Consider the following 24,491-nt stretch of genomic DNA (forward strand, 5'->3'; position numbering starts at 1 on the left):
TGTTCATTACGAAGCATGGTACTCAAGACCCCTTAGCAGAAATGGCCGGTATACACCCCTGTAGCCTACACAAAAGGGAAAATGCCATCACAATACAAAACAAGAAAAACACAGGGGGTAACATGAAAAATAAAAAGGAGGTTTAAAAATTAGGGTACAAAATGGTTTCAAAATATACTTTGCACCTTCCTCACTCACGGTTTTACATACAGACCATTAAGCAAACACCACATCTTCAGTACTTCTTTCCCAGCCATCATTTTCTCTAAGTGGCTGTTTGTTGCGACATGCCAAACCTGATACACTTTATACTTACAAATCAGAAAGTTTTGAGGAGTCTTTTTTATTAAGGTAAATCCAGCAAAATTCCTAACAGTGGGTACGTGCAACCATTCTGCTCAGTTAAAACAAACGTTTGTATTTCATTAAAAACATGATTTCTTTTCTACATTGGCGGAAAAATAATAAACAATTGGGAAACAGATTTCCAGCTCCTAGGATTTCATGAAAATATTTTACCTTCTTTATAAAAACAACCCACAGAATCACTGGAATGTTTGACGCAGTAATTTTCTTTTGAGACCTCCCCACTTTTAAGAAACCATACGACAGATACAGGGTAAATAAAAATCCAGAGTCCATAAGCATGACACACAAAAAGGGAAACACTGACTTGAAGTCGAAGCTACCACCACATATTCTTTCCAGGTACCATACAAACTAGTACAATCACAAATTCTTAAAACAATGTTTTTGTTGTTGTAGATTTCTTTCCCAAGTTACCGAGATGAAGATGTTCCACAATTAAATTCATGCTAAAAAAACCTGCATTTATAAAATAGTTGATAAAAATATTCCTCTCTGTTAACAATACAGCATGGAGGTATGAAGACTGAATGATGGAACTAGAGGACAAAGCTGAAATTACTCGGACTTGGATTCCTTTTCATCAGATGCTTCAGCTGCTGGCGTCTACAAAAAAGGCAAAATGAAGAAAACATAAGCAAACAATAAAGAGAACTTTTCAAACAGACAATACATAAATATTTCAAAATCGCTTTATGGGATTAGTTCCAAGTTACTCACCATCATAACTATTATACTCAGTTTTACGCATATAATGTCCAAGAACCAACGCAATAAGGTGCACTTGCATACACTTCTCAGATGTTTTGTAGACACGAGAATTAGGTTAGGACAAGTACAGGTTGCACAACTAAATACCCTGGAGTATCATACCATAGGTAAATTGAACACTCTTCTGTTAGTCAAGCCTGAGAACATGAAGATAGCAAAGAAGGAATTTGAGAGGAAGGTAGGACACCCAATGAACAGTCTAAACTTGCATGATAGAAAAAAAAAAGCCTCAGCCACGAGCAAATCTTTAGCAAGAAGGGTTTACAAAATGTGTAGTGTTGCCCAGATAGAGGATATTGATAAAGCCACTCAACACATCAATTGCTGAAGAATCCTCAGATTTGTGAAAAATCTGTCTTCCATCGAATTTCCCAATCCGTCCAAATTCTGCAAGAAGTCGCCCGCTGGCTTCAAGTGAAACAGTTGAGGAGATTGCATTTGTGGTACTGCCCATAAAGATTGCAGTATAGTAGTTAAACGACGTGGTAAACTGGTGTAGCCACCACTACCCAACAAATAATAGTCTACCAACGGTACCACAAATAAGCCGCTGTTCCTCCATTGTGTCCACATAAAGAGCTAGGCATCCGACTAACCGCGATGATTGATCTATGTCACTGGTGTGGGGAGATGGGTGAGCTGCACTGAGCAGAGGGGAATGAGTTGCAGGGGTGGCGGGCGTTGGGTCACCTCTAAAAAAGGGGGCGGAGACACTGCATTGCCAGGCAAGTACAGATGCACTTATGTGGGAGTAAACAATGTACATCTGTATCTTTAAGCAACAATGAAAAAAAGAATTGTGTGCGAGGTGCAATTGTGATCCGATGAATCCAGAAAGGGCAGCTGCATGAATGGGGTACATGTGCATTAGCATGAAAAAGGATTCCATGAACAAGTCAAGAGAAATTTCAATAAACCCACAATTCAGTCCCCAGCACATAAAATATTGCCGGATGCACTTTGACCGCTCTGTTGCTTTAGAAGCCCAATAAGACACTGCAGGGAGAGCGATTTGTAGCACGCGACCAAAAGAGCAAGCCTGTGCAAGCAGCTGTTGCTCTCTCTAAATAGAACACGCATTGGCAATGCCAACAGTTTGGGCTTTTGTGTAAGCATGGGAAAGGCACTGGTCAGGCCCTTCTGCAGCGATATTAACTGCCATTGATGGTAGTAGGTACACAATAGTGTTACAGCATGCATCCAAGTAGCAGTGCCTGGCAAATGTCTAACACACAAACCAAAACGGTTGGCTTTGCAATTGCTGGTTTTCAACTGTGAAGGACACAGTGCTTCTAAAATAGAGTGGATGAAGGCAGACATGGTTAAGACTACACCAGTAGCAGGTTTACAGCTTGAATTGAGTCACTAACTCACAGAAGACTGCTTTGAAAAAACACTGGCAGGGATTAAAGGGAGCTCAAATAGGTCCCATGAGGTGGTGGTTTGGGAGGCGAGTCGCAGGCACTGGGTAGGAATGGCCAAAAGGATTAACATGGCCATGGGCAGTCAGTGGGTGGGCAAATAACCAAAACACACCTGTAAACTGTGTCCCTCCTCATAGGCCATTTCTCCCTACCTACACTCTAATGCAACAGCTTTGGTTTATAGGCGCCACTTAACAGTCCTAACGAAAAAGTAGTTGCACGCACACCCCAAGGGTTCCATCAAGACTGGATATAGCCTAGATGTGCAAAGAAAAAGCTACCAAAAGTAATTTAGCTCAGCTGCGACTGAACACTTCATCCAACTTCCTCCAGAACATATCGGAGCATAGGAGTCCTGAGCGTCATTCAGGCAGAAACATTCATAAGATGGTCGCCCGACAAAGTGCAACTTGAGGGTACCTAGCCCCTTGCAGCACCTAAGAGAAGCCAGGACCGAAGCCGGACGATTCTAAAGGCTGCATCTTAAGGCTCAATATACTCGCCGCAACTCACCGAAGGCCTCGCCAACGCAATCAAGCAGAGTTCGATGCCTGCATGGCATGGCCCGGAGACCCGTTACCAGCCATCCTCGTAAAGACACATACGCTTTGCTTGCCTTGCGGGTAACTTACAGCGCAAGATCTTGATGTCCACATCGCAGTCCCTACGGATTCACATGGAAGTAGCACCTTCTTTCCTTCTACCCAATGCCCTGCCGTTCTACTGCACACCTACTACCTACCCCTTACATCGCTAACACCTCATGAGCTCAGGCCCACTTACCAATGCTCGGAATAACAAATTTGCTCGACTTGTGCAATATACACAAGCAATCACTGTTCCCTCGCCCCACCAAGCAACTAGTAAGACAAGAAACCGGCACCAACACAGACGCACCAACGCTGCCGTAAAAAAGGTACAAATCAGGCTTCACACCTCAAGAACTGACTCTTACAACCACTGCAATCATGCTGCCTCCCACAAAGCTATGCAACCTCACACGGAAGCCCACACCAAGAGCCTGGGCTGCTGCAGACTGCCACCACCACACGAGTCAAAGACACAAGCGAGACAGAGCACCCAACTAAGGCGCAGCCGCATACCCCCTACACACCAGAAAGTGCCATCTCAGAGGAAACTAAGGACACACACATGTCTGTTTAGGCACCCCAAGCTGGCAATGCACAAGTACAAAGTTCCCATATACCGTGGTTTCAATTGCTGCGTTAAGCACTACCAAATTTCCTGGAACATGTTGAATATACCCCCCACCCCAGTCTGTTGCAGCCACGGACGACATACGTATGCCTGGACCTGCTGTTCCTACCCCTGCTACCTCATGTACTCTGGATCAGATTGACCCTACCATGTTGGATGTCACATGTAACACGGGACCCACTGCCACTAATTTGCTTGATGCTACACATCCTCTCCAACTCACTGGCCTCACCAGGTCTGATGCCACCTGTATCATGGAGCCTAATGCCCCTACTATTTGTAATGCCACGTGTACTACTGCCTCTACTTTGCCCGCGACCCCATGTATGCTGGAACCTACTGCACTACTATGCTTGATGCTACATGTACCCCAGTGCCCGGTACCCATAGCGCGTCTGATGCCATATATATCATGGAGCCTATGGCCCCAACTATGCTTGATGCCTTATGTAAACCGATGCCTGCCGCCCCTACCTTATCCACCACCACCACCACCTCCAAACGAACACTCATGCAGTACCATACCCCAAGCCCTAGCTAAGCTCACTAAGGATGCGCTTAATAATGCCTCCAGCAAACACCCTAAAACAGATCTGATCACGAACCCTACTGCCGCGGCCATAGCTACTTGAATCAATAGCAGGACCATTTCAGATGCCCCCACAAAGCTCATTAGAGGAGCACTCAACACTAGATCCCTTCTGGCCCACGCCCTCAACATTTCTGATCTCATCACAGCAAACAATTTAGACCTCTTGGCTATCATGGAAACCTGGCTGCATGCAGCTGCAGACCTACCCCCTCTTGCCATTCCAGGCACGCTTGCCAATTCCGACAGTTATACCACCATTCGCAAAGACAGACTCCTTACCAAAGGAGAAAGAGTTGCCATTATAGCCAAAACAGCAAATGGATAGAGAAATGTGTGAAAGTATTACATTCTACAGAATTGCTTTCTATCAAAGTATCTTTAGCCAACACTGTCACACTCACAACCCACACAATTTACCGGCCTCCTGGCCCCTTGTCCTTCTAGAAAGACATTGCTAATCTACTGTCTAACAACACTAAGCCTTCCTCTAGGATTATCCTCCTAGTCGATGTAGGCCTGAACGAACCTGCGGACAATAATGCATGGAGGCTTCACCCACGGCATCATAGCACCGACTCACAACAAAGGGTGCACGCTAGACTGGCTGGCTGATACAAACTGCAACACCAACATCATATCTAACTCCCCATTCCCCTGGTCCAACCATCATATTATCTTGTTCTCCATTCCTGATCATAATCACCCTAGCACAACCTGGCAAGTTGCACCAGCCTCCCCCGCAAGAAATGCACGCAACATCACTCCAGCAAACATTCTACCGTTACTGTGACCCATAAACTACCACTCAGCTAGCAACCCCAAATCTATGGTAGAGTTGTACAACCAAACACTCTTACTAGCTATCGACAAACTAGCTCCTATGAGGACCTGCAAATCAAAACCACAACAAGCTCACCTGAATTCTTGTTACATACCTAACCTCAAAGTCTTACATGCTCTACGCGAGCTGCAGAAAACTTGTGGGAAAAGTGAAAACTTGTGGGGGAAAAGTCCCCTTCAACCGCCAACAAAGCACTCTTCACCACCTCAGCCAAAGCCTACAAACAGGCCACCCCTCCAAGCCAAAACCTCTACTTATAATGGCTGAATTCAAAAGGCTAACTCTGGGCCCAGAGAACTTCGCCATCCTGCGTGAGCTGCAGTCCCCAGTTACTCTCCCAGACAACTGTACTATAAACTCACCTTGTGCTCTAACTTACAGAAAGCAGACAAAATTGCCATTCTCCTGACTAAAATTGGAAAAAAAAAAAAAAATCTACCCCTGGTCAAAACACCTGCCAACACCGGTTCACTACTTTGAATTCAACCCGGTCATCGTGCCAGAAGTGACCAAGATTATCAAAGGCCTTAAACCCTCGAGATGCCATGGTAACATTGCGTGGCCTCCATCATTAAAGACTGCACGCCTGAACTCACCCCCTTCATTGCTTCACTCAACTCCTTCTCCTCGAGCAACCATCACCGTCTTGTCTCAATGCTGGATTTGACTTTTATGGACTTCATTGATTCACGGTGCATGAGGCACCTTTTCTCATGGTGGCCCTGAATCATACTGGTATCATCTTCATCTTGCGCTCCTTCCAACTTCTCACTCCCTTCCATTGGAACCGCCTACCCCTTTACTGTACGCTCTATTACCTCCTACTCCTCATTCCGCAAATCTAAAATCTCTCTTTCACTCACCCCCTAGCTTCCTTTTTTCCTCTCTCACTACTGACTCTACCTCTTCCTACTCCTCCCACCCCATCCCTCGCTTAGCCCCCCTCCTTTAGCACCTTCCTACCAATATTGTAAATTGTTCCTTGTGTTCTCTGGTTCTGATTCAATTGTCTTGTATTGCTTATTGTATTATGGTTGTTCCTCTTGTTAAGCGCTTTGGATTAAAGCGCTATATAAATAAAAATAAATACAAATACATCTTGGATCCAGGCTTGCAACATTAAATGTTACTACTGACTTGCCCAATTGTATTCGCTCTCTCCTCTTGCTTCGCCGCTCTTTTTTTAAGGCTGTTCTCTCCTCTTCTCCCTTTTTCTATCTCCTTCCCCTTACTTTCTTCTACTAAGCACTAAGAACTGTCCCTTGACCTAGTATTTTCTGCACCCCTCTCCCTCACCTTTTGTTTTCTCCAGCTCTATCAGAAATGTCGTCAGGCCTAGTACAGCACTTCTTCCCACTCTCCCCCTCCCTGCCTCATCCATGCCGTAGCTCTTGCACTATCTGAAATGTCTTCAGGCCGAGTATGATAATTTCACATCCTTACTGTTCATGGCTTGTAAGAAAGTCGTATTCTCCATTGTTCCCTCCCTTGCCTTGAAACGCTTTGAAACACATTGTGTATAGGCGCTATATACATAATTTATCATATCATAGCCATTATCGAGACGTGGCTCCACGAAGCTAGCTCTCCCACCTGGTTACTCCATCCACCGACAAGACAGGCAGCTCATGAAAGGAGGAGTAGCGATTATAACCAAAGAAGCTCTCTCAGAATAATCCCACCTCCCCAGGGAAGGCAACGCAGACACCATCAACTACCCATTTCCCATAATTGCACAATCTCTGCACCTTGTCTACCAGGCTCCAGGCCTGGCCGCAGTCTTTCAGGGGCACCCACTTCATTTACTAGGGGACAATCTCAAGATTTCTACCAAAACTATCCTACTTGGTGATCTTAACTTGGGCTTCACTGACCCAAAAGACAAAGCAGCCACAGCACTTGATAAAGAACTTAAGGACATGGGCTTAGAGCAAAGAATCACGAACCCCACACACTGCAAAGGCCGCACTCGAATGGGTGGCGGACAACTGTTCCGTTACCATTGGCTCTAACTCCCCATGCCCTTGGACCGACCACCACCTCATTCAGTTCACCATTTCCAGAGCTTCCACCACCAAAACACTCACCTATGCACCTCCAGCACCGGTTAGAAGAGCACAAAAATTACCTAAGGACAACCTACTACCCTTCCTGGAAGTTCCTGCTCTTAAGCCCCCTTTTTCTTAAGACCTGGGCCTACTGGCAGACCTCTACAATGAACACGTGAAAATAAAAAGCTATTGAACTTATCGCCCCACTAGAAGCCAAAGTATATACATTAACTCGTGGTTTAAAGCTCAACTTCAGGACCTACGCATCTATAAACGGAACGCATTGACCAAATGGCTAACCAGTCCTTGGGACTCCTCCAAGGAATACTTCAAAAGTTATCTGTCCCGTACAAAGACGACATTGTTAAAACAAAGTCAAACTGCTTTAACACACGGATAACCAATGCCAAGTCCCAGTCTAAGGAAATGGTGGCTATTTTCAGAGACCTAGACTCTCACACCATGAGCATTGACGATATCCCTAAAGATGAAACCTGGTGTTCTACTATACAAGCAGCCATGCTTAACAAAATAGAACTCCCCAAAAAAATGCCAAGCTCAATACGAAGCTCAGCCTGTTTCTGACCCCCCCCCTGTCCCCTTTCATCCAGCCATATCTTCACTTGGCAAGACAACAGCCTCTTCTCCTTCCGAGATTCCTACTTCTTCACTTAAAACCGTCCATCTGCAAAAGGGACAGCTGTCCGGCCAACATCGTTAAAGAAGGCGCTGACTCTCTTGCACCATTTCTGACAGCTTTCAATAATGCCTCATTCGCTTCCTACACTGTCCCGCCTATCCTCAAAGCAGCATGGGGCGCTCACTTTATTAAAAAAAAAAATCTTTTTTTTTTTAAAAAAAGCCTCCCTAGACCCTACCTCCCCAAACAACTACCGACCTATTACCGCTGTCCCGTTTCTCCTTAAAATCCTTGATAATGCTACTCAGAACCAAATACAACACTTTCAAGTACAACTGTATCCAAGGTCACAGCACTGAATCTGCTCTCTACGATCTTAAAAACCAAATAATAGAAATCATGGATGAAGGCAAACCAGCACTTCTATTTCTGGACTTGTCTGCTGCATTTTATCTTGTGGAGCACAAGATTCTCACTAGACACCTTACCAATGCAGCTCAATTTGGATCACTTCCTTCCTGGAAGGGAGAGCCATGAAGGTATTCTCCAACCAGGCGTGTGCAGAACCAACTACAATACGCTGCGGAGTTCCCCAGGGCTCTTGCACAGCACCTACTCTACAATCTTTTCACCAAAACTCTTTGACAAACTGGACTCTCTCGCCATAGCATACACAAACTATGCAGACGACACTCGGGTGCCTATGACCAAGAAAGATATACACCACCATTCAAGCCTCAATGGCAGCAAACAGGCTTCGTCTCAATGGAGATAAATCCAAGATCCTCCTAGTCGGCCCCAACGCAACTCTCAGTAAACTTAGTAATCAATCCAGTGATTTTACCATTGACAATACCTGCATCTGTCTCTCCCTCAGTAAACACTCTAGGGATTTATTTAGACTCCACGCTCACTATGTCCCGCCATGTAAGCGCGATCGCCTCTCCATCCACAACTAAACTAAAAACGCAGTTAAACCGTACTTGTCTAAACAGAACTGCCTCAATAGCTAGAGCTACCATCTGAGCCAAATTAGATTGTAATGTCGTTTTGGCAGGCAGTTCGGCAAAACATTTGAACAGACTTCAAGTCGTTCAAAACAATGCAGAGCAGCATTAAATATCCCCAAAAGAGCTCACATTTCACATGCCAGGCGGGCAGCCCATTGTCTCAAGATCGGATTACATTCAAGATGCTTACTTTGACTGAAATGTCTGGCGCTCACAGCCCCTCCTTACCGGTCAGAGAAAATTGTCAGAGCTACCTCTTCGCGCTCTAAGAGAGATTGTCAGAACAACCAGCTGTTTATCCCCTTAATAAAGCGGGCGCCATCGGCTTCCCCTACATTGCCCCCAAAACTATGGAATGCTTTACCTAACCCACTCATGGCTGAGTCCTCCCACTTATTTCGGAAAATGCTAAAAACCCTGCTGTTCAACTAACCCCACACCTTTTACACCAACCTGTACTTAACTCCTCTCCTTACAGATTCTCCCCACCCTGCCTCAGTGTAACAGCTGCATTTCTGAGTGTACCATTGGCTCTACCTTGGTGTTACTTTATTGTTCGCAGGTTCACTATGACCACTGTCCACTATCAGAATGTATGTCTTCTCTCCTGTCTTTTCCCCATACTGTTCCTGTCCTTTTCATGTAACCAAGTATACATTCTTGTAACAGCGCCACAATGCCTTTGGGCTGTTTGTGTGCGCTTCATAAAAGGTAAAAAACAAACTAGATTGTCGACTTCACCTGGGCCTTCGGAGGCAGGTCGTCTCCTTTTCCCAGCAGCTTTGCCGATTTCTTCGAGGAGCTCGAGGCAGACGGTGAAAATGAGCGTGCCCTGCACATCGCGGGACCCGCTTGCGCAGCAACCCCAATGAAACCGGACTTGCAGTGCTTTGGCTTGTCTTGGGCGTCCACGAATAGGACGCCCTCAAATGACTTAGAAGCCCGCTCCTCAGACCGGTCGGCCCTGGGTGAGGCACACCCCTGCCAGGGGCACTGGGCAGATGCCTTGGCGTGCAGCCACGCCACCAGTCTACTGTGTCGTTCTTTCATTGGTTTCTTGGGAGAAGCCGAGCCAGATCTCGCACTCTTCTTTCTAGTCCGGGTGAAGACAGAAGAGGCAATGGAGTGGTTTGTCCTCTACAAAAACATTCCGTAGCCCGCATCTGGTGCAGGGCCTGAATTTTCCTTCCTTCTCCTCTGTCATGGTCCTGGCCGGAGGTGCAGAGTAGGCCTGATGGTCTTCTGGAAACTTCGAAGAAACTTCCACGATCCCCAACCTTGAGGGGCGCCGAAATTCACTGACAACTGGATCCCCGCTATCGGCAGAGAGAAGAGCGCAATGGCTCTTTTTTTGACAAAAATAGAAACCTTTTCAACCAGAAAGAGAATTGAATAAGTAGCTCACAGAGCAAAACTCGGGACTGCCAACAGTGAAACATGCAGTAAAAATCTGAAGATGGCTGCCAGAGGACGGGCTTAGGGAGAAGACTGTCACTGGCTGGGGCCAGCATGACCCAGAGGACAGCAATTGATTTAGAGGAGAAATATAGTTTGTAAGTGAAAGTGGTTTTCTTTTACAGAGGATTCCCAGCCTGAAGCCGGGGAATATTCATGAGCATGTGCATCCATGCCAGACCCCAGGCTGGAGAACAAACGCGCCCCCCACCCCAAATCCCCTCTCAGATCACCCAATGACTTGAAATCAGGCTTGGTTTGGTTCTTGGGGTCAAGCAAGACTCCTGCCCCCCCCTAAGGAATTGTTTGACTGGGTACCTTATGGACCTCTCCAGGGTCAGGGGAGCGCATGCAGCCAGCTGAGCAAGGAGGCTTCACTGCGGGAAAAGGGTACACAGTGTACCCAGACACTTGGGGTTAGTATCCATTAGGTGGACTTTTGTATCGAGTGTAAGAGAATTTAAATAAACTCAATAGAAACCAGTTCAAACTTAAGAAACCTCCAAATTCACAGTTGCCTGAAACTAGAAGGCTGGGATGGGGCTTTTTTTTCTCCCACAAGGAAATGCCGTTATTGTGGTACAGGTGCTTGATCTGGCATGGTATGCTAATAAGTAGCCAGGAGGAAGCATTTCAAGTTGCTACCTATTGCCACCTCAATTCTTCACACACAGCACAATGTCTTACTTGCCAAAAGTCAATTATCACAAACAAATGGCAAGTGCAAATGTTGAGCCTTGAAGTAGCCAGACACGTCAACCCTCAATCAAATCTTAAGAACCCATTTAACTTCGAGGAAAGCTAGGACTGGACATGTTTCTCACAAGGTACAGTGAATTTACACATTTGACAAAACCCAGGTCAATTAAGGGAAAATTAAGAAACCTGAATCAATTCAGGCCAAGGGAAGGTAGGATGGAAACCACCTAATATTTATTGCCGGATTCATATTATGCCGGATTCATATTAAACCAAATTTGCTTTATAAAAAAAAAAAATAGAAATGTCACTAAAGCACCCAATACAACAATGTATCAGTTTTCACGTCTTTTTAAGATAAAGAATGAGAGAATGAGGATAAACTCAATAACACAAGTGCATGCACTGTTGCGACCATTAGGGTAGAGGAAAACAAATTGAGATTTAAAAATGTGTGCACATTATGAGACAATACTTTGACCAGTGTTCATTACTAGCTGTTAGCTTGTATTAGTGATCACCCTCAGCTTTGGATGGCGCAGGATGCCGAGTGGACACGCTTTTGTTGAGGGGTTTGGGGTTACTTTCAGCTAGAATATGGATTCCTATTATAAAAACAGACATGAAACTAAATATATATCTATCCATTATCTATAGAATGTCCTATCCTTATAGTAGGAATCCATACACTGAACTGCATTGCTACAATCATGGTACCTCATTAGTTTTGGTATCACCGTTTTCAGAGTGGTTTTCTTCCTTGGAGTCATCCTGCTTATTTTCGTCCTTTCCTTTGGCTCCCTTCTTCCCCTTGGCTGGTTTCTTGTCCTCCTTTTTATCGTTTGATGCCTTCTGTTGGGAAGAGAAAAAAATAAAAAAAATGGTATTTATAACTACAAGTAAAAACACACTTAACAAGCATAAGGTCAGTCATTACAGAATACCTGCTGTAAAGGTATAAACGCAGGTCACTTTTAAAGAATAAAAGTCATGGGAAAACACGACAAAAATTAATTTTAATGCCAAACAAGATTACAATGGAGAGATTTCAGGGCTGGAGGGATATGATCCCTGGGATTGAGGCCAAGGACAAGTCTTGCAGTCGTGTTCTGGATGAGTTGTAGAGGACAGAGAGTAGAGGCAAGCAAATTTAGAAAGAGGCTGGTGCAGTAGACGAGCCTAGAGAGAACCAGAGCTCTGGAGACCGAGAGCTTCTGGGGGTAGGAGAGGAAAGGAAGACTACCTCTGAGGAGCCGCAGCTAGTAGTATGACTTCTTAGAGACGTCAGAGATGTGAGGAGAGAAGGGGAGTGTAAAATCGAAGATGACCCTGGGGATCCTAGCCTCACAGGAGGGAGCAGGAAGAAGGCCAAGAGTGACAGGAAAGGAAGGTGTAGGTGTGCCGATGAAGAGGATTATGGCAGAAATCATTGGCGGCAGAGCACTCCTGGGATGAGAGAAGGAGAAGAGGTGGCAGAGGGGAGCCTGAGAGCAAGCCGACTGTCACCCGCATAGCACAGAAAGTTGGAGCAGAGAGCGGCAAGCAAGAGGTTCCGGGCATTTGTTAACAGCCAGGGAGAAAGGTTAGACCCCTGCGGAACACCACAGGTAGAGTGAGATAGAGGAGAGGAAGGACCCAAGTTGGACCTGGGAGGTACGGTCCGAGAAGAAAAAGGTCAGCCAGGCCAGGGCCTGATCAGTGATACCCAGGTTATCACACTGCTGGTTGAGCTGGATGGCATGGTTGACTGAGTCGAATGCAGAAGAGATTGAGTAAGATGAGGACAAAAGGGTATTGGCGGTTAGGGAGCAGGTCTTCACAGGTACTCAAGAGAGCAGTTTGTGCTTCTGGCAGCTCTGAAGCCAGACTGATGGTCATGGAGACAACCAACAGATTTGGTGTGAAGATTAAGCTGGGAGATGACCAGCTTTGCCAAGAGTTTGCTCAGGAAAGGAGTAATGAAGATGGAGCAATAGTTAGACGGGCAGGAGGGATTGACGGGGGTTTCTTGAGAAGAGGGTGCAGAAGAGGGATTCAGGGGGGATGGGAAGGTTCTAGTGGCGAAAGAGTGATTGAGAAGTCAGCCAAGGCTAGAGTGAGGGTGTCAATGTGGTCATTGATGGCTTTGGAAGATCCTGTGTAGACGAGACTTTCATAGATCACACTTGTCTTCAGCCAGAGGTGCAAGAGGGGGGAGAGAAAGTGGCGGTGAAAGCCTCACCTGACACGCTTCATGGGTCGAATGACCGAGAAGGTGGGTGTCAGTGTGGGGGTCGGCTTGGCCTGAGGTGTAGAAAGAGGAGAGGAGAAAGTGGTCGCTCCAGAGGGAAGATGAAGAATCCACGTTGAGGTCTTCAAGGAGGAGTTGAGTAGTCGAGGCCAGGAAGGGGTGGGGGGGAGGAGGGGTCCGCCCACTCAGAGAAGGAGGTTATATGGCCAGGTGGCCAGTAGATAGTAGCCACAGTGAAAGAGCGGCCGAGAGGGAGAAAGAGAGCCTGCAGACAAGGCATTCAAAGGAGTAGGCCCGCATAGGAAAATTGAGGCCAAGACTACACCCCCATCATAACGGTTGGACCTGGGTGCAGAGAGGACCTTGTAGCCATCAGGAAGGCGTGTCAAAACTCACGACAGAACTGCCCATGAAACCATGTCTCGATGGGAGCGAGAACATCCAAGTTCCACTCCATATATGGTACTACCAACTATGACAGGATTATTGGACAATGGGCAAGCAAGGTTTACAGAGCTAGAAATATCTGGAAGGAAAATGAAAATGGGACATCCTTCACTAGTACCCCTGAAGAGCTCAAAATAGGCAGCAATGCTTCAAATGATAGTGATGCAAGTTCTAGGGTTGTGGTAATCAGCTTCCTGAAGGGGGCACTGGAATTCAATACTTGAAGTGTTTTGAATAGGAAACGCTATGACACGCGATCATAGTCCTCATCTGTATTAAGTGTTAAGAGGCCTTATGGAATACCGACATTAGTTATTGATAAAATGCATGGGATATTATTCTGGAATTGTCAGCCAAGCGCCCGCCTCCAAGAAGCCACTTTGCGCCTATTCAAAGTACCCAGGCATGCCGGTAAATAAGCAGTCAACTAAGAGATGTACAAACATTTTGTAGTCTAGGTTTATTGGCGATGTGGGACAAGATTTTTTTGTTTTTAAAAACGGAAGGTAGGGTCTTTGTCACGACAATCATGGCATCTCTCATGGTGCTAAACATGAACAGTTTCTGCAATATGGTGAAAGAGGTGAAACAAACTGGGTGCTAAAAGTTTGGAATGTTGCTAGTATAATTTCTGCTCGAACAACACCCGAGCCCAACGTTTAAAACTATAGTCGCTTTGCTATTAGCAAATTGAATCAATGTATCTAAAGAGATGAGCGAGTATGTACGAATGTCCCTTTTTTGTCTTCAGAGTCCATTTCTTTACTTTAATTTGAAATCAATTTATATTACGCTTCATGTGACCCAGAGACTTAAGGGCACAGACAAATAACAAGAAAACAGACAAAACAGTACAGAGGAAGACATGAAAAGTGGCAGTTTAATAGCAAAAGGGGGCAGAGCAGAACCATATAGCAAAATCAGCCAAAAATGATCTAAATAGTGTCTTCAGTTTCTTGTTCAGTTGCCCAGTCAATGTCAATATTCTAATATCTGGCGGTAGAGCATTCCATGCCTTAGTTGCAGCAAGCTAACAAGCTCCTTTCATGGCCTGTGTGAGCCTGTATTACCAGCCGATTAGTAGGATTGGACCGCAGAGATCTTGCGAATGATTTGTGGATCAGAAATTCCCTCAGGTATAAAGGGCACATGCCAGTCTAACATTTATGGGTCTTAACTAGTAAGCGAAAGTGTAGTCTTGCTTCAATGGGAAACCAGTTCAGACTGTCTTGCAGTAGAGACACGATCTGGTCTTTTTAAGCCAGTGATCTGGACATTATTTTGTATAGACTATAATAATTTGCACACTCAGATTTTGCTATGCCCACCAATAGGCTACTGCGACAATCTATTTTTGAGCCCACAACAGCCCTGCCTAAAGTCTCACAGTTAACACAAGATATGTAGGGGCGAATCTGTGCTAGCAATTTAATATAGTACGCTGTGGAGGAGACGAAGCTACTGGCCTAAGCTTTCATATTCAAATTCTGATACAGATATACACCAACAGTCGTTACTTTGTGTGTTTAAGCACTACAACCTGCCACATCGAAGTACTTCTAGTCCACGCTCAAATTCCATAATTTATATTCAGTGCCTACAATCAAATGATGCTGTTTCTTTGTTGAGTGCCGGGCCAGTAAAGTTTGAATGAGTTCATCGTTGATCACCAGACAATGTGTCGTATACATAATTGGTAAAAGCAACCAGATTTGCTTCCAGAAGAACAAAAAAAGGACATGTGAACATATTAAATCAAGGATACAAACAAGCTTCTTGATGTACACCAAATGTGAGACAAGAAGGTTGAGCTTCAGCCTCTTTACTATACACCCTACATAGTCTATTACTTAGCTAGGAGCCAATCCACAGTCCGGCACTGTGAGAAGTGGGCTACTCCATTGTCTGCAATAGTCTAGACTTTAGATCAAGAAGGGTTCTTCTTGGTACAGAAGTTGTTTAAAGCCCAGGAACTCAGACGGGCCCATCGTTTAGTGGTTAGGTTTTCTGATAGTGTGCCAATTGCTGGGATTGGTCCCTTCCTTGCTGGCTCTAATGTTAAGGTATCCGGCTAGGGGATTATCCGACCGATTAGCTTCCATGTTTAGTTTGCCAGATCATGGACCAGGATGCCAGAGTTTACAAATAAATGCTCTGTTGCAACATTTTTTCTAGAATCTGCAATTTGCCCGTTTTTTGGCATGATGGTCGAGATTACGGTTGACCTAGCTTGTGCTTGGGACACATACCAGTTATTAGTATGGCATGATGGTCGAGATTACCGTTGACCTAGCCTGTGCTTGGGACACATACCAGTTATTAAGCTTTGTGTGCAGGGTTGTTTGTGTTAATGCAACTGTAAAATGCATTGAGAGATAGCTTGTTGGTTATGTTAAAAACACTTGCTGTAATGGCTGAATAATACAAAATGCAACCTATTTGGGCCTAAAAAAAGAAAAGAAAATCTTTGAAACCGTCCCTTCAAGTGGACATGTTGAAAACTATTTCTATGGGCTACAACACCTCTCCCACAGGCTTGGAATTGCGTTACCTAGCTTTAAATTAGGGTTCGAATACGTTTCCAATCTGATTTAGGGCAATGATAAAAGTATCTCATAGACAGACGAGGCCCATGATAGAATTAGAAAGCGAAAAAACGGGAGCACTAAACCGTGCATGAGGTTGTTGCAGCAAACGTATGAAGAATTCAAACGTATGCAACATTATATTGTTATGAAGTTTTGTTTTTTATTTATGTTACGTACCACAACCCGAAGGCATCAGGGCGCATATAGAGGACACGACACAGCACCTAACAATTCAAAAGACGCATTAAAGAACTAGGAGGCATGCCTTTGCACTCCACACAATACAGCCGCTAACTAAAGATGTGTGCCACACTGCACACATCAGTGGGCACTAAAGTCCACTGCCTGCTCAATACACTCGCGAAAATGGTTGAGTCCAGCAATTCAAGAATATAAACTGGCTAGGAGCCGGCTATCTCCAAAATTACAATAGTTCAAGGGATCTAATTTAAACATTTTGTGACGATCTACTAGAAGTCCTCCGCATTTTTACTTTTTTGTTATACTTTTCCATACCACATCAGACGGAGAGTGGGGCAAAAGTAAAAGTCGCTGCAAAGCAGACACTGTCTACATGGGCCTAATATTCACCTTCACTGGTGGGGACATTTGGAATTTTATTTAAAAGACAAAATCTGGTAAGGAAAACACTACCAAAGATGTAGACTCTCACAGCAAGGACATTGTGAGCCAAAAATAGAAGCCATCAGGGATGAAGATTTTCCAGCATAGCAGATCTTTATCTGGGCAACAACTGACGGGAGACCACAACATAGCTGTGTGGTATGAAGCAGTTGAGTCAGTAGATCTGTTAGTGGTACCCTGGATGCAGAGGTGTCATGACCTAGCGTGCGATTCATATCGCCAGAAGTTATTGATGTGAATGCAATCTCTTGCCCATGTTGCCATACTACAAGTTGATTTATACATTTTTTTAAGGAAAAACAAAAAATATATGTCGTACAACATACCTTTGCTGGTGCCTTTTTGGGCTTAGGTTCCGGCTTCGGCGGAGCAGGTTTCTACAAACAAAAAGCATGCTTACATTATTGAAAGGGAATACAAGCATCACTACCACACAAGTAATGTAAACAGAGCCATTAGCAACATTTTGGAAAAAAAATAAGATTGTAGAACCGCCCACATCCCAACCTAAACATGTCTGAAACAAACGCAGATCGTGCTTATGAGTGTGAGCGCATGCGGTTTGTTAAAAAGACGAAAAATAAACGAAGAATACTTACAGCCGACAACCTAGCCGATCTCCTCTTGGGCTACAAAGAGAAAAATATTTTAGTTATACACAAAATCCAAAGTCTCATGCACATATATATGTATTTTTAGGCCCCATTAACGGCACTATGGAAGTGTAATCAGCATGGTAGCCTCTTTCATTCAGACAACATCGTAATAGCAGTGCTACTGGCGGTGACCAACCAGTAAGCGCACTCAAGTAAGAACAGCAAGTAGTAGTGTTTAGAGTCCGTACGTACTGGTAGGGTGTTTATTCAGTTAATACTGAATATTGACTGCTACAATGGAAATGCCATGTCACATGCATTGTATGTATGCACTCTTAACATTACTTCCAGTTTTGGATACTGAACGCAACAAAAGTGCTTCGGGTGTGGACAGCAACAAGAAAATAACGAAATAGGCGAATGTGTCACTGTTTACACGCGTTTGACTGCCATAAAAGAGCCCTTCGTATGTTAACAGCGATCCTATGTGTGCTGGGTAGTCTCTTTAGTATGTGCCCTGGCCATACCCACCAAGAGCGGTCCCTCCGCCAGAAAATCAAAATGCCACAGTTCCCCGCTGAATAGTACCTACTAATAAAAAGAAAACTTCCGAACTGCTATAAATTGTGCTACGTGTGACAAATTGGTATTTCAAGTGCTTTTCCAACTTACCTCGTCCTTCCCCTCACCTTCAGACGCAGCCTAGAAGAAACAATATATAGTTTAATGAAACCATTACAATACACAGCAAACGTTTCTTTAATGGAAACACCAAGCCGGCATTTTCTTAACGTAATTAAAGTAAAAACCACATTGTATTCCTTAATTTAAATAATATGTATCGATTGTCATCACTTGTGAAACGACTCGCCCTGCAAGGGAGCCCTGTGGTTCAGAAGAAACTGACGCGGTCACCTTTAACTGATCACAAAAACTACGGTTCCCGCATGGCTTTGCGAACCGATACCATTTAATTTAGCGTAGTGACGTAACATGCCACCATTCAAAACTATTCCCGCCAGGTATCGTAGCGGTTGAACAATGTCGTGACGTACAATGGCGGTTTCGGTTAGAAGACCAGAGGGCCGTCACTTTATCTGCGTTTAACAGGAAAGGTAGCCCGTGGTACTACATGAAACGGGTAATTTACGGTTGTTGCAACTTTTTTTTAGCATGAGGGATAACGGTCAACGTCTGGTTTACATGTCTCTTCTATCACTATTCCAGTAAAACCTGAGACATGCGAGTTTTCCCAACGTGCGCGGCGGCGGCGCACAACAGCAGGGCTAGAGGTGCGCGAGCTTGGCTCGCAGAGAAGGAGTGGTGTATAAGGAATAAGGCGGGGCAGAAGGCGACGGCCGCACAGGGGCGCGCCAGCTGCTAATTTTGGCTCCTCACCCGGCGCCCTCTAATGGCCCAAACCCGCAACTGCGCCATCTGGCATGATGGAACAAGAAGCCTAACCGAACAAAGAAACAAGAACCCCGACCTTCAATCAAATTATTTAACAAGAAATTCACCACCCTTTAATAAACCTCGCCCGTGGTTCCAGCCGCAGGCTGAACTGCCCCCTGCACAGTTGCCAGTTGTATACAAATATTTTTATTTCTTTACGGACGATTGTTTTTTTGTCGTCTGCGCGCAGTTTATGGCAGCTGATAGTGCGCGTAGGACGTCTAATGACCAGGTGAAGACGCGCCCACAAATTCAGCATCTACACAAACGCATATTAAACTAAAATTATATTTTCTGGTGATTTTTGTCTAGCGCGTGTCCGCGCTTCTGCAAGGATGTGGGCGGCGCAACACTCACCTTTCTCTTGGGCATGTTGGTAGACGGCTGGGATTTGTTTTCGGGATTCTGAAGGAAGATGCTCTGCGGGTAAAGTGACCGCAGCTAAGAGTTTAATTTCGGTGGAACTGTAAAATGGGCTTTATTGCAAACAGTAAAATACACCAGCACGCAACCAAACTGCATGAATGGGCTGCGCGAAGCGGGGCCAATCTACGCGGATTGGCGTCCTATACACCCAATGAGTGGGCACTAGGAGTGGGTGGGGTGCGCCAAAGGGGAGGTGATTATTATTTTACCCAATGGGGCAGTGGAGAGGGACGGTCCAGCCTGAGCGCCAAGCATCGGGAGTTGGATAAGCAGGCGGGATTAGCCAATTTTTTCCCCCCTTTCGTCCTCCTCTGCGGCCGGGAGAAGATGGAATTGGAGAGGGTAGATCTGAAAGAAGGACAATTATAAAAGCTACCGAGGAGCGCTAAAGGTTCTGCGCAAGCGTGGCGGCCATCTCGGAGCAGATTAATAGCTTTTATTAAAACCTCAAATACATTCATTCGAGATATAATAAAAAAAAATGAAACGGTATATATGTTTAAAATGTTCCACAAACTGCTATGGTGCACATAGCATGTTACTTTACCAAATGATTACTCTTCCATTTGGCTAAACCCGAATGTAATTTCCCAACTTAATTCAGGCATCCCATCTTGTATCAAGATGGCCACTAACCGACCACGGTGGTATCGTGCATGGTCGGGGTCTCTTTTGTGGTAATTTAGCTCCAAGGCATAGCAAACAGCGTTAAAGCTCTACCCGAAGCTGGCTATTATGTATGATGAGTTGTATTTTTTTTGTCAAGCGACCTTCCGCTTCCATCTTATTTTTTTTAGCATTGAACACAGGTGGTTCGGTAGTATAAACTAGGCGTCTAGTACGGCAATTTAGAGGTTCGCTTGTAAATAACCACTGAATTTGGCATCGGTGTTATGCAGAAAGATTAAATGAATGGAAGCAGAGTGGCGTTCTCTTGCAATATGGCGCCATCGACACAACCTGGCTTTCTTGAGCGTAATCGAGTTGGAACACTGTACAATATTCGATAAACGCCACTGCCATTCGTACCAGTTACAGCGTAAACATTAAGCACAAGCTTGTTTTGTGTTTTTCGGGGAGTTAATGTTAATACAACGAGCTAAGGCGAGTAGGACACGCGTTCGTCAATAACATGGCAGCTAACAGAGCTGCGTCTAGTCCGAGACCTGCTATGGCTGCACAGTGTATATTCCAGAGTTCATAGGCTTTAATATATAATAAACTAAACCTCTCCGCACAATTTCAACTGCCTGCGACACAGCTGCCATTGCGGAGCCTAGCCGCGGGGTGGGGGGGCGTCACGTGACTTCTTTTTCCAGCCGCGCGGAGCTCCGGCCGGGGCGCCAAATCCTGTGCAACCTAACTCGGAGGCGGTGCAGCTGCAAGCCCTGCCCACGCCAAAGGAGGGAGTCATCCCACATGCTCCATTTTATCAATAGTGCACCATTTTGAGACCGTGAACGGCTACTAGTCTGCACACTCTGTCTGGCGTTGTAACAGACTAATGTAACATAGTTTCGATTCCTAAGGTGGCCCTTTAAAATTGTCATTTAGCGGGATATATTTCAATGGGGAAACGAGCGTAGGCCTTGCCGTGCTGGCATTTTTTTCAGTTTAAAAACTTGTATTGGCTTTAAAAGAGGAGATGCAAACAATCGCAATTCAAACATAACATTTTTAGCTGCAAAATGTTATTGTTAAAGGATATTTGTAGCGCACACTATCGCCACTGGAAGAACTGGTTGGTGTGATGGTGTGGGGCAGGGGTGCACAACTGATTTTGACAGAGGGCCGAAAGTACCTTACATGAGGGCTATAGTGGGCCGAAAAGTAAAAGTGGGCGGGCGGTAGGCGGGACATGTCAGGAGGCTTTTTCAACCCCCAATTTGTATTAAACACATGGAAAAAGATATGTTTTTGAGGGGTAACGATTTTTATGGCATTTCAAACTTACATTTTGTACTACACATTTTCCATTGCTATCATTTATTTTGACTTAGTTATTGTATATCGTCTGTTTAATTAAATTATATATATTTTATTGACCCTTGATTGGACATTCCGTTATTTTGGACTGCTATAGTTTGCTGTTTGGGTTACCCAAGAGGAGTATGGCCTTCGTTGAGTCAGGTTTCCTCAAAAAAGCAAAGGATGTACATCTCCTAACTGTGCCTGTTTTAGCTTTATTATTGAATTCACTCTTGGAGTGCAACACTATGCCCCATGGGCCCCTCACCCCCAACCAAACACTATGCCCCATGGGCCCCTCACCCCCAACCAAACACTATGCCCCATGGGCCCCACCAAACACTATGCCCCCTGTCCCTCACCCCCCAAGCAAACACTATTCCCCCTGTCCCTCACCCCCAACCAAACACTATGCCCCATGGCCCCCTCACCCCCAACCAAACACTATGCCCCATGGCCCCCTCACCCCCAACCAAACACTATGCCCCATGGCCCCCTCAGCCCCAACCAAACACTATGCCCCATGGCCCTCACCGCCAACCAAACACTATGCCCCATGGCCCCCTCACCCCCAACCAAACACTATGCCCCCTGTCCCTCACCGCCAACCAAACACTATGCCCCATGGCCCCCTCACCCCAACCAAACACTATGCCCCCTGTTCCTCACCGCCAACCAAACACTATGCCCCATGGCTCCCAACCAAACACTATGCCCCATGGCCCCCTCACCCCCAACCAAACACTATGCCCCAAACACACTCAAGCATGCACCCATACAGACCTGAACCCCCTACCCCCCAAATCAGCACACACACAAACATGCACCCATACAGACCCGAACCCCCCACCCCCCAAATCAGCACACATACAAACATGCACCCATACAGACCCGAACCCCCCACCCCCCAAATCAACACACATACAAACATGCACCCATACAGACCCGAACCCCCCCACTCCCCCAAATCAGCAAACTCTCAAACAAGCACCCATACAGATCCGAACCCCTACAAACATTCATAAACATCCGACACACACCCCCACCTCAACATACACTCAAAATACATTCAAACACAAACATTCAAACACATCCGACACACCCCCCCACCCCCGCATCTCAACATACACTCAAAATACATTAAAACACAAACATTCAAACACATCCGACACACCCCCCACCCCCGCATCTCAACATACACTCAAAATACATTAAAACACAAACATTCAAACACATCCGACACACCCCCCCACCCCCGCATCTCAACATACACTCAAAATACATTAAAACACAAACATTCAAACACATCCGACACCCCCCCACCCCCGCATCTCAACATACACTCAAAATACATTAAAACACAAACATTCAAACACATCCGACACACCCCCCCACCCCCGCATCTCAACATACACTCAAAATACATTAAAACACAAACATTCAAACACATCCGACACACCCCCCCACCCCCGCATCTCAACATACACTCAAAATACATTAAAACACAAACATTCAAACACATCCGACACACCCCCCCACCCCCGCATCTCAACATACACTCAAAATACATTAAAACACAAACATTCGAACACATCCGACACACCCCCCCCACCCCCGCATCTCAACATACACTCAAAATACATTAAAACACAAACATTCATACACACAAACATAAAGCAAAACAAACCCGACACACAAACACAAACAGACCACTTACCGGAGACGTGCTGGAAGGCAGGCAGGTAAGCGGCAGGTAAGCTGGAACGCTGGAATCGTACTACGGCTGGCGTGGTCCAAGGCTGAAACGCCTTCCGGCATCAAGCCTAATGGACCACGCCAGCCGTAGTGCTGGCCCTCCATTGGTGCAGCACACACGCATTACGTGGCTCGTAGGAGCGACGTGATGCGTGTGTGTGCTAGCCAATGAGGGCCAGTGTTTTCACCGGCCCGGAAGACAACAAAGACTTTCCTAATGGAGGGTGGCCGCGGGCCGCCCTCCATTAGGAAAGTCTTTGTGCCTCGCGGGCCGGTCAAAAGGGCATGGCAGGCCGCAACTGGCCCGCGGGCCGTATGTTGTGCACCCATAGTGTGGGGCGATGGCAGACCCCACCTGCAGGCACACACACGCACACACACAGCGCTCGCGCTAAGAGACACGCCGGAGACGTGTTGCTGCTCTGGTCTCCGGCGCGAACTGCCGGCCGGGACCGTCTTTATTCAAAACGCGCACGCGAGCCTCGTTATGGGCCGCGCATGCGTTGAACCGCGTATTACTACGCAACAGTTGGTTGGGCATGGTTCATCAAGATAGCAAATAGGTTATTCATAGAGTAAGGTTATAAATGAAGACATACTAGATATATATGTTGCAGTGTATTAACTAACATAACTGTCTGAGAAGAATAGAGTATGCTTATTACTGAGTAAAGACGCTGGACTTATGACCAGAGTAGCTGTTGGGTTACATATGTGCAGGTTGCCTTGATTCTAAGGCCACACACATAGGGTCTTATGCATCACTCTTTTCTATTTACAAAATAGAAAAGTGCATGGTTAGTAAAGTTGTGGAACCAGGGAATCGTAGATTACAGGTCTGATTTGTACTGGACTTTCACTATGGGTGCTACACTGGAAGGACATCACCTGCTCGCTCTCCTGTGTAACCTTCAAAACTGATAACTAACAATAAAGCTCACCCCCTTTGTACTCACTTAGCCCTGTGTGTTTCCTGGTCATTCCTGCTTTGCCTGATGACCATGACACTACAAAAACTATCCGTCCCATCAAGCATGGGTCTGGTCCCTCCTCTCTATCCACCAATTAAAGTGCAGCATTTCCCAGAACTCCTTCCACAGACCTCCTGCCATCCTCCTTTTCTTGCTGCTCCCTGATGGTAGGCAGATTATTGTTTCTGCTTATCTCGCATTGGGCATATTTAAGGCAAAGTTTTAACAGTGGGTCCTGTGTAGGCAGAGCTTAGTTAATGGCCATCCAAAGTGTGACTTTAGGGACAAATGTTCAATGTATTGTAACCTGTTAGCATCACTTATAACCTCCCGTTGCATACTG

General features: G+C 45.6%; 1 protein-coding gene across 2 annotated transcripts; it reads right to left on the reverse strand.

The window, feature by feature from the left end:
• Nucleotides 1-324: 324 nt before the first annotated feature.
• Nucleotides 325-20,732, reverse strand: LOC138481047 (non-histone chromosomal protein HMG-14A-like). Of its 2 annotated transcripts, none has more exons than XM_069612913.1 (6): nucleotides 19,386-20,732; nucleotides 18,246-18,275; nucleotides 17,577-17,606; nucleotides 17,304-17,354; nucleotides 11,805-11,919; nucleotides 325-972 (listed from the first exon to the last, which is right to left on the reverse strand). In XM_069612913.1, exons 1-6 carry the CDS (start codon nucleotides 19,398-19,400, stop codon nucleotides 959-961), a joined length of 255 nt encoding a protein of 84 aa, XP_069469014.1. In that variant the 5' UTR covers nucleotides 19,401-20,732; the 3' UTR covers nucleotides 325-958. The 2 variants fall into 2 exon arrangements, with proteins under 2 accessions (XP_069469014.1, XP_069469013.1); XM_069612912.1 differs by having other exon boundaries at nucleotides 11,785-11,919; nucleotides 19,386-19,854.
• Between the last annotated feature and the right edge of the window lie 3,759 nt (nucleotides 20,733-24,491).

Source organism: Ambystoma mexicanum, chromosome 5p (assembly GCF_040938575.1).
Source record: "Ambystoma mexicanum isolate Mex_15411 chromosome 5p, UKY_AmexF1_1, whole genome shotgun sequence".
Taxonomy (NCBI): domain Eukaryota; kingdom Metazoa; phylum Chordata; class Amphibia; order Caudata; family Ambystomatidae; genus Ambystoma; species Ambystoma mexicanum.